This window comes from Passer montanus, unplaced genomic scaffold, assembly GCF_014805655.1.
Source record: "Passer montanus isolate IOZ18808 unplaced genomic scaffold, ASM1480565v1 scaffold1066, whole genome shotgun sequence".
Taxonomy (NCBI): domain Eukaryota; kingdom Metazoa; phylum Chordata; class Aves; order Passeriformes; family Passeridae; genus Passer; species Passer montanus.
In genome coordinates, this window is record NW_024357237.1 from 1 (window position 1) to 10,942 (window position 10,942).

At 48.1% G+C, this 10,942-nt stretch overlaps 1 protein-coding gene across 1 annotated transcript; it reads right to left on the bottom strand.

The window, feature by feature from the left end:
- Nucleotides 1-46: 46 nt before the first annotated feature.
- LOC120508255 (class I histocompatibility antigen, F10 alpha chain-like) lies at nt 47-9,261 on the bottom strand. Its single transcript, XM_039721666.1, has 3 exons — nt 9,147-9,261; nt 954-1,058; nt 47-393 (listed from the first exon to the last, which is right to left on the bottom strand). The coding sequence occupies exons 1-3, from the start codon at nt 9,259-9,261 to the stop codon at nt 56-58; spliced, it is 558 nt and encodes a 185-aa protein (XP_039577600.1). The 3' UTR covers nt 47-55.
- Between the last annotated feature and the right edge of the window lie 1,681 nt (nt 9,262-10,942).

Below are 10,942 nucleotides of genomic sequence, written 5' to 3' on the forward strand. Positions count from 1 at the left end.
AATTCCCACTGGAATGGGATTGGGGTGAGATCTAGCCATGGAATTCCCACAGTAATTACGGTGTTCCCAAGTCCTCCATTCCCAAATCCCAAATTCCCACAGGAATTCTGCTCCCACCTTTGCGCTCCAGCTCCTTCTGCCCGTACCCGACGTATTTCCGGAGGCATTCCGGGCATTCGTGCTTCAGGTAATTCGTCCACCTCTCAGCCACAGTCCCTTCCTGTTCCCAGCGCCTCCTGGTGATCTCAGCAATGTTGTCGGCTGCCATGAATCTCCCGGATTCCAGGTCAAAGGAGATGAAATCCCGCCCGTCGTAGCCCTCCCGGCGGGATCCACGGACGCTCCCGTCGGACAGGAGGTCACAGCCATAAAGCCGCTGTAGAGTGTGGAGACCTGGGGGGATTGCACCCACAGAGACCCATGGAATTGTGTCCCAGCCCCACAGAGCCCCATTCCAGCCCCAGTCTGATGGAGACCCACAGAACCTCATCCCAGCCTCTTGGAGCCCCATGGATCCACATCCCAACCCCATGGATCCCAACCCAGCCCCACAGATCCCATCCTAGGTGCATGGATCAAAAGCTATTCCGTCCCAGCCTAATGGATCCCTGTTTCAGCCCCTTGGAGTCCTGTGAATGCACACCTGAGACCTAGGGATCCCATCCCAATCCTATGGATCCTCACCCCAGCCCTACAGATCCTATTCCAGCCCCACAGATTGAATCCCAGCCCCACAGATCCCATCCCAGCCTCATGGATCCATATCCCAACCTGTGGATCACAAGATATCCCATCCCAGCCTAATGGATCCCTATTTCAGCCTCTCAAAGCTCTGGAAATCCACATTGGAGATCTACAGTTCCCATCCCAGCCCCATGGAGCCCCATGCAGCTCTGCAGTTCCCATTCCAGCCCTACAATTCCCATCCCAGCCCCCCAGCTCCCCCCACTCACCCCCACTCTGGTTGTACCACTCCCGCGCTGTCTCCAGGCTCCTGGCAGCCACGTGCTGGTTCCTCACAGCAATCTGGGTCTCCCTCTCCCAATATTCCGGCTCGACTCAGAAAGAGACCAAGGGAATATGGTGGGGAGGGGATGGGGGAAAGGGGAATTCCAGGGAGTTCATCTGGATCCCTATGGATCCCTGCTGTGACCGGGACCCTCTGGGATCCTGTTTCGGGAAGGGGCGGGAGTGGAAAACGGGGGAGATCTGGAGGGTCCAAAGGTCAAGGAAAAGGTCCAAAGGGTCTGGGAAAAGCGGGATGCCTGGAAAGGGTGGGCAGGGGGGGTCCCAGAGCACTGACGGGGATGTGGGGGGCTCCTGCTGCCAGGAAATGGAGATTCAGGGGTGACCCAGTGCCCAGAAATGGGGGTTCAGGGAGATTCCCATGCCACAATTCGGGGTTCAGAGGGATCCTGATCCCCAGGAATGGGAGATCCAGTGAGTCCCGGGGCCAGATAAGGGGCTCCAGGGGGTCCCGCTGCCAGGAAATGAACCTTCACGGCGTCCCCGTGCCCAGGAATGGGGGCTCAGTGGATTCTGATGCCCGGGAGTGGCGGTTTGGGGGAGTTTCCCTGCACAGGAATGGGGTTCAGGGGGTCCCGGTGCCAGATGAAGGGGGACAGAGGGGTCCCAGTGCTGGGGAAGGGATTGAGGGGGATCACAGGACCCAAAAAGGGGTTATGTGGGGTGCCCCTGCCAGGGAACGGAGGTTTAGGGGGTTCCGGTTGTTGGAAATGGAAGTTCAGGGAGGGTCCCAGTGCCCGGGAATTGTGGTTCAGGGTGGTCTTGGTGCCAGAAATGGGGGTACAGGGGATCTCGGTGCCAGATGAGGGGTACAAGGGAGTCCCGGTGCTGGGGAAGGGGATTGAGGGGGGTCACAGACACAAAGTGGGGGTTCAGGGGGGTTCCCCTGCCCAGGAATGGAGGTTTAGGCGGTGCCCGGTGCTCGGAAAAGGAAGTTCAGGGGGGTCCCGGTGCCCGGGAATGGGGGTTCAGGGGATCTCAATGCCAGATGAGGGAGTACAGAGGGGTCTCGTTGCTGGGGAAGCGAATTGAGGGGGATCACAGGACCCAAAGTGGGGGTTATGTAGCATGCCCCTCCCTGAGAACGGAGGTTTAGGGGGTCCCGGTGCCCTAAAATGGCGGCTCCGGGGGTGCCGGTGACCAGAAATGGGGGTTCAAGGGTATCCCGGTGCCAGATGAGAGAGCACAGGGGAGTCCCGGTGCTGGGGAAGGGGATTGAGGGGGGTCACAGGACACAAAGTGGGGGTTCAGGGGGGTTTCCCGGTAGATGGGAAGGTTCCAGTCCTGGATATGGGGGTGCACGGGGGTCCTGGTGCAGTGGAATGGGGGTTCAGGGGGTCTGGTGCTGCATAAGGGGATGCAGGGGGTCCCGGTGCCCTGGAATTGGAGTTCAGGGGGAATCCCTCGCCGGGAATCAGGCACAACTTTCCCAAGGATTCTTCCTGGGGAAGGCAGTGAGAAGCACAGAGAAAGAAGAAGGAAAACAATTCTTATCTCTGCTTGCTGCTCCTGTTGTTTGGCCCATGTGGAATGTTATGGAGATTGTTTACCAAGAGGGATTTGTTAATTGGGCTCTGCTGATGGTGGTTTGGGCTGATTGACCAATTGGCTCAAAGCTGTGTCGTGACTGTTGGAGACAGTCACGGGTTTTTCTTTAGTATCTCTTAATATAGTATCCCTTTAATATAGTTTTAATATGTTATTAGTGTAATAGAATATAGCTTAATAAAGCATTTGTTCAGCCTTCTGAATCATGGAGTCAGAGCACATTATTCCCTACATGGGGGGTGCCTGAATCAATAAAAGGACTGTAAAATTCTGTGAAACAAAGTTTAAGTAGAGTGAGTAAAAATAAGTAGCTGAGGTGTCTTAGAAATAAAATAAGAAATCAGAGGAGACCAAATTTAGTAGAGGTTGCTTGTCTGAAGGGCTGCCCTTGTGAACCCTGGGTTTGTTTTCGCTGTATTCAGTGTGAAAAATTGTGGCATAGACAGACATTTAGGTAGAGAAGGCCAAGACAGGCACTTTGTCATTTTAAAGAGACAAAGGCTACTCAGAGAGCTCTAAGGATTTTAATACCAACTGGTTGTGAGGAGCAAGGAGATAACAAGTTGTTTAAGAAAAATGGAAACTAAAAAATTGAATTTTTAGTAGATATGGGGGCAACCTACTCCGTGATAAATCAAGTCTTGATGTCTATAACAGATGATTATGTTATGGTAAGGGGAGCAACTGGCCCATCTGAAAAAGTGTATTTTTGCAAACTATCAAAATATGAACTTGGAAAACAAGTGGGCATTTATAAGTTTGTGTAGCAGTTAAAAGCAAAAGATGAGGAAATTGTTTTGGAGGTAAAAGAAAATAATGGATCAAGTATCTCCTGAGATGTGGGCTTCTAACACAGCAGGGAGAGTAAAGAATGCACCCCCAGTGCAAGTGAAGCCTAAAGAAGAAAAACAACCACTTAGAGTTAGACAATATCCTTTAAAGAAGGAAGAGAGAGGAGAGATTAACCCAGAAATTGAGAATTTTTTACAGATAGGGCTATTAAAAGAGTATCAGTCTGAGCTCAATACTCCTATTTTACCTGTGAAAAAGCCTGATGGATCATACCAAAGAGTACAAGATTTAAGAGCTGTTGATAAGATAACTGAGGATTTATACCCAGTGGTTACCAAACCCTACACTTTGTTAGCTTGTTTAACACCTGAATTAACCTAGTTTATGGGTTTAGATTTGAAGGATATCTTCTTTGCCTCCCTCTCCCTGAAGCCAGCCAGAAGATTTTTGCCTTCGAATGGGAGAATCCCAAGAGTGGGTGTAAGATTCAGCTCACATGGATGGCATTACCCTGAAGTTTAGCAGCAGCCCCAGGAGATTTGGAGAACAGCTTGCAGGAGATCCAGAGTCCTGGGAAGCTCCATCAGAGGAAGGAGAGCTGCTGCAGTGTGTAGACGACCTCTGGATAACTACCCGAAGCCAAGAGGCGTGTGTGGACTGGGCAGGAAGCCTCCTGAACGTTCTGGGTTTGCAAGGGTGTAGAGTATCTCAGAAAAAGGCTCAGGTAGTAAAGCAGTCATCTACCTGGGTTATGAGGTCAGTGCTGAACAAAAGACTCAAAGGCAAGACTGCAAGGAAGCAACATGCCAAACCCCAAAACCCCAGACAATAAAGACTGTAAGTTTATAATTGTGAACTGTTAGTTAAACCCCTGCATGCTCTGATCACGGAGGGAAACAGAGATCTCCAATGGACAAAAGAAGCCACATACGCCTTCGACCAGCTAAAGGCCCTCATGTCAGCTCCAGCTTTGGGAACTCTGGGTGTGAGTAAACCATTTTTTCTGTTTTCTCATGAGAAGCAAGGGATTGCTCTGGGAATACTAGCACAAGGCTTAGGCCTGTATCAGAGGGCAGTTGCCTACTTTTCCAAACGACTGGATGCAGCAACTAAAGGATGACCAGGGTGTCTCAGAGCCAATGCAGCAGTGGTGCTGGACATCCAGGAAGCAAGCAAATTCACCCTGGGCCAGAAGATGACTGTGCCGGTGTCCCACACAGTGTCTGCACTGGGAAGTAAAGGGGGGACATTGGCTCTCCCCACAGAGGTTCCTGAAATTCCAAGCTATAATGGTGGAACAAGATGATGTAGAAATTGTGGTAACTAACACTGTGAACCCAGCTCCTTTCCTCAGTGGTAGTGTGGGAGAACCAGTGATCCACAATCACCTGGAGACCATTGAAGCTGCCTACTCCAGCTGCCCGGATCTGAAGGACACCCTTCTCGAGGACACTGAGACCTGGTTTACTGATGGAAACAGCTACACCCTCAGCAGAAAGAGGCATGCTGGGTATGCAGTTACCACCTGCAGAGAGGTAATCTACTACCAACAAACACCTCTGTGCAACAGGAGGAAATAATTGCCTGGACCCGTACCTTAGGATTAAAGGAAATCAACATTTACATAGACTCAAGGTATGCCTTTGGGGTTGTGCATACACACAGAGTGATCAAAGCATTCCAGAAAGTGAGCTCTGGATTGGAAGAAGGGAATGAGCTGGCGGATAGAGAGGCAAAAGAAGCACCTCGAGGTGAGGTAATTGTTGAAACAGTTGAGGCAACCTTAATTCCAGATGGGCAAATTTCTATTACAGGTAAACCAAGGTACAGTAAAAAAGAAAAAAGCTTATTGAGAAAGAAAATGGAACCAAGAGGGGTGGGCTATTACAGATGAAGGGAAAGAAAGGCTTGTGATCCCCTCTTGTATGCTGTGGTCATTAGTGAAAGATGAACATAAAAAAGAACATTGGGGAACAGATGCTTTGTGTAATTATTTGAAAGACATAATCATAACCAGAAACTTACACAGTACTTACACAGTAATTCAGGTAACTCACCAATGTAGCCTTTGCCTCCAAACTAATCCCAAAAATATTCCCAAACCAAATCTTGGGGCAGATTAGGAGATGATATGGACCTGGGCAGCAATGGCAAATTGATTTTTCAGAACTTCCCAGGAGAGGAGGGAACCAATATCCGTTGGTGTTAACAGATACCTTTTCAGGGTGGCCAGAAGCTTTCCCTACAAGAACTGCCAAAGCACAGGAGGTTAGCAAAGCATTGTCACAAGAAATAATACCATGTTTTGGAGTCCTAGCCACAATGTCTTCAGATAGGGAGCCACGTTTTCCACAATATGTGGTGACCCTAAACAAACAACTCAGAAAAGTTGAGAAACGTGGCTGGGGCTCAAAGCAGAAAATTAGATGGACCAATGCATGATTAACAGCCTGGGGATTATGTATATGTGAAGTCTTTTGCAGAGAAGACTCTGGAACCACAGTGGGAGGGACCATTCCAAGTGCTTCTCACCACCTTTACTGCAGTCAAGATTAAGGAACAAAACTGGATCCATCACTCCCGAGTGAAGAAGGCTCCTGAAGGACTTTGGAAAGTTATGTCAGGTGACAACGAACTGAAATTAAAACTTTCTCAGGAAAATTAACAGAGTCTAGGTGAAATGATAAGCACAGTGTAATAATTCCCCAAAGAATAGAAAGGCTTGTAGTTGTAATAGATAATCAAGTAGGTGTAGCTTACCTGCTTGCAGCATTTATAATTATTGCTATAACCACAGCTAATACAGCACCATTTCCATATAATGTAACTAGTATATAAATACCAAAGGAAAACCTGTGATTTTGACTCCCGTAAATCTCTGGGTCAGATACTAAAAATTACAAATGCAACTGTGTAAGAAAGAAGAAATGTTTGGGGATGTAAATATGTGTTTGTCCAGGAATCCTAAATACTGTGACAAATGCTTAACTAACTGCTCTAAGTTTAGACTCTGGATACAGAGCAAAAATCTGTCACTTTGAAATGCATCCCATCAACCATCCCATCCCATCCCAGACAACCTTACTTGTGTATCCACAAGGCTGTGTCTGTCTTAGGACAGCATGCCCCACTATAATGGTAGAAGAGATTACTTTGAATGAAACTCATTTAACTTGTGCATTTGTAACTTTGCCAAAATTGAAGGATGACTTCTCCTATCGGGCACCTGTTGTGTCGTATCAACATATAAAAACAAATTTCACTACTGTCCAAGAAATGTCACCTGTGCCTATAGGGATGAATTTAACTTTGGTTGCCCAACTGATATAACATAATAAACTAAGTAAAATTCTTAGAGAAATTAAAGATGAAGAAAAGAGAACTTTGATTACAATACACCATGACACAGAGACTATACGGACTGTTTAAAAGAACAGAAGAAGGCCCATCCCATCATTGGTGGGAAGTGCTTTTTGGGTGGTCACCAACGGCAATCAGCTTGCTCAATGCCTTAGTTCATCCAATTTTTGTTTTGCTCACTTTAATTGGTATAAGTTTGATTTTGTCTATTATAGTAATGTTAGGAATTGGAGACTGTTGCAGCAAGTAGCAGCTTTAACTTCAATATTGAGAGCATATGGTACAGTTTTAAGAGACAACTACCACACAGCTTTACTAGATGAAGAAGAATCTGTATATTATTAAAAGAATTTACTAACTGTATTTGTCCTGGTTTAGGGCAAATTTTGGCACCCAACGTGAGGCATGAGAACATTAATAAAAAAAGGGTGACAGAGGAATAACAGTTCTTGAGTGACCTAATTTTTGTGTGCTGCTATAGAAACCTCGTTAAGTGACACCATGTGGTCCAGCTTACCCTGATTTGGGTGGCACGTTGTCATGGCAATATTTCTCCCATTTGCAGGCCCTTATCTAAACATGGGTCCTATAACCAAGGCTATTGTGGTGTTACCCAGTTTGTTTTATGGGTGAATAAGGCGAGGAATTCATGGATTTTTAACTTTCTCTGAAAAGCAGGCAAATGGATTCACAGCTATCACACACTAACTGTGTGTTTTCAGGGTTATATTATTAATGGTACCCATGGTGAAGAAATGACACCAAGGAAAATTTTCTCCCAACCCTTTAACCATCTCTTTGGGTCTGCCCCACCAGTTTTTTGAAGGGTTCAGATCCACTCTTAAATGCTAATGATATCATACAGTGGCTGGTGGTGCCAATATGCCTGTCAAGCCTGTTCTATTTAGCAGTCAGAGATAAAACATTTCCCTGAATAACCCCCCCGACACCTACCCCAGAGACTAGGGATGCTGCTGCCCCACTGCCTGACCCTGCTGTACAGCTCATGTCAGAAATGAACCACCCAGAGTGGGTGGGGGTTCTGGTGAAGGAGATGGGCCAGGTGCTGAAGGAGTACATTTCCCCAGCTGGTGAGAAGCCCTCCCCCTGCCTCAAAGAGGGAGATAGAAAAGTCTCCATAATCTGCACAAAGACATTGTACGACGGGGACGTGAAGCTTATGCAACCTGGCTACTTCGGGTCTGGGACCTTATGGGTACAGGAGTCCAGCTGGATGTGGTGAGGCAAGGAATTTGGGGCCCTTGACCCAGGACTCAGGTATGAATCAGGTATTTGTAAGGGAGCCAGAGTCCCTTTCCCTCTGGGAGCAGCTTTTAATGAGTGTCAGAGAGAGGTTTGTCCACAGGGAGAGAATGCAGGAGCACCAGTCCAAGTCACAGGCCCCAAAGTCAGAGCCCAACGTCCCCCAGCTCGACAGAGAGGGTGCACCCCAAGAGCTGACCTGTGGTTCTCCCTGCATGACCACGAGGAAGACATGGGAAGGTGGGATGGGAAACACACTTCTGTCCTGGCAGCACGGGTGCATCAATTCAAGGAGGGAAACGCTAACCAAAACAATTCCAGGAAGGTGAAGGCAGCCTCAACCTCCCATGACCGAGCTGCCAGGTATGATCTGTCAGATCCCCTGGAAGGAACCTCTAGCATGTATGCCCAGGAAAGAAATAATAACCAGGGTTAGAGGGGCCCTGCCTCTAGCCAGGGAGAGGCACGGGAAAACCAGATCCTCTGGACAGTGTGGATCCGAGCTGCCAGGTATGATCTGTCAGATCCCCTGGAAGGAACCTCTAGCATGTATGCCCAGGAAAGAAATAATAACCAGGGTTAGAGGGGCCCTGCCTCTAGCCAGGGAGAGGCACGGGAAAACCAGATCCTCTGGACAGTGTGGATCCGATGACCTGGCACATCAGAGCCACAAAAATATGCTGCCTCAGTTGATTCTGGTGTGCAGTGTACCCTGATACCATTGGGACATGTGGTGAGAATCTGTTTCCATTGCTGGGGTGACGGGGGGATCACAGCAATTGACCCTGTTGGGAGCCAAGGTGAGCCTGACTGGGAAGGAGTGGCAGAAACATCCCGTTGTGATCAGCCCAGAAGTCCTGTGTATTCTGGGCACAGACTTCCTCTAGAACGGTTTTACAAAGACCCAAAGGGACTCAGGTGGGCTTTTGGCATAGCTGCTGTAGAGGCAGAGGGCATTAAGCAATTGAACACCTTGCTTGAACTATCAGAAAACCCATCTGCAGTAGGACTCCTGAAGGTGGAAGAGCAATGAGTGCCAATGGCCACCTTGACAGTGCACCGCTGGCAGTATCGGACAAATTGAGATGCCGTGATCCCCAACCACAAAATGATCCACGAGCTGGAGAGCCAAGGGGTGGTCAGCAAAACCCACTCACCCTTCAACAGTCCCATCTGGACTGTGCGCGAATCTGACAGAGAATGGAGATTAACTGTGGACTGTCGTGCATTGAATGAAGTGACTCCACCGCTGAGCGCTGCTGTGCCGGACATGCTGGAACATGCCGGACGAGCTGGAGTCCAAGGCAGCAGAGTGGTATGCCACTATTGACATTGCTAACGCATTTTTCTCCATTCATCTGGCAACAGAATGCAGACCTCAGTTTGCTTTCACCTGGAGGGGCGTGCAGTACACCTGGAACCAACTGCCCCAGGGGTGGAAGCACAGCCCCATCATGTGCCATGGACTGATCCAGGCTGCACTGGAAAAGGGTGAAGCTCCAGAACACCTGCAGTGCATCGATGACATCATTGTGTGGGGGAACACGGCAATGGAAGTATTTGAGGAAGGAGAGAGGATCATCCAGATTCTCCTAGAAGCCAGCTTCGCCATCAAGAAGAGCAAAGTCAAGGGACCTGCCCTTGACTGGAGAGATCCAGTTCCTGGGAGTAAAGTGGCAAGACGAACGGCATCAGATTCCAACTTAAGTCATCAACAAGATCACTGCGATGCCTCCACCAACCAGCAAAAAAGAAACACAAGCTTTCCCAGGTTACATTCCCAAGCACATTCCCAAGTACAGCCAGATTGTGAAGATTTGTGAATAGTAGCCAATACTCTGTAGAGCTGGCTAAAAAAGTGGAAAAATGCCAACTAGCAGCACAGAAGAAAGCTGAGGAGTAAAAAGACATTACCTTTCAGGTAGAAAATCTCTCTGTAAAAGTCCACTGCGTAGATGCCCATGTCCCCAAAAGAACAGCCCAGTCATCTGCCAATGGCACGTCTCATCCTTGCTATCCCCAGTGTGTGCAACTGCAAGAGAGTGCATAATACACCATTATATGGATGATATTTTAGTCTGTGCTCCGACCGATGATGTGCTTACACACACACTTAACCTGGCAATCAATTCATTGATTGCTGCAGGGTTCGAGCTTCAAGAGGACAAAATTCAAAGGATGCCACCCTGGAAATACCTGGGTCTTGAAATTGGCAAACGCACTATTATGCCTCAAAAACTTAACATTAAAAACAACATTCGGACCTTAGCAGATGTCCAACAACTGTGTGGGTCCTTAAATTGGGTGAGACCTTGGCTAGGCATTCCCACTGACCACCTAGCCCCCCTTTTCAATTTATTGAAAGGGAGAGAGGAGCTTAGTTCTCCTAGGTCCCTCACCCAGGAGGCACGGGCTGCACTGGAAAAGATTCAAGAGTCTATCTCCACCAGACAGCCTCATTGGTATCAACCAGGCCTGCCATTCAAATTTATAATTCTAGGAAAATTGCCACCCCTCGATGGGGTGATTTTTCAGTGGGACCCTACAACTAAGGAGAAGGACCAAGGCTCTAAGAACCCCCTTTTAATTACAGAGTGGGTGTTCCTTAGTCATCATAGGTCCAAAAGAATGACACGGCCACAGGAACTGGTGGCAGAACTGATCCGCAAGGCCAGGTCGCAGATAAGGGGAGCTGGCAGGTCAGGATTTTGACTGTATTCACATTGCACTCCAATTGAATTTGGGCCAAATCACCAAAGGAATGTTGGAACACATGCTCCAGGAGAACGAGGCTTTTCAATTCACCTTGGATAACTACACTGGCCAAATTTCAATTCACAGACCGGCCCACAAAATTTTTAATGAGGATGTCCAATTCTCTCTATCTTTAAAAGAGTGTTCAAAGCAGAACCCTTCTAAAAGCTTTGACTGTTGTCTTGGTTTGAAAAGACAG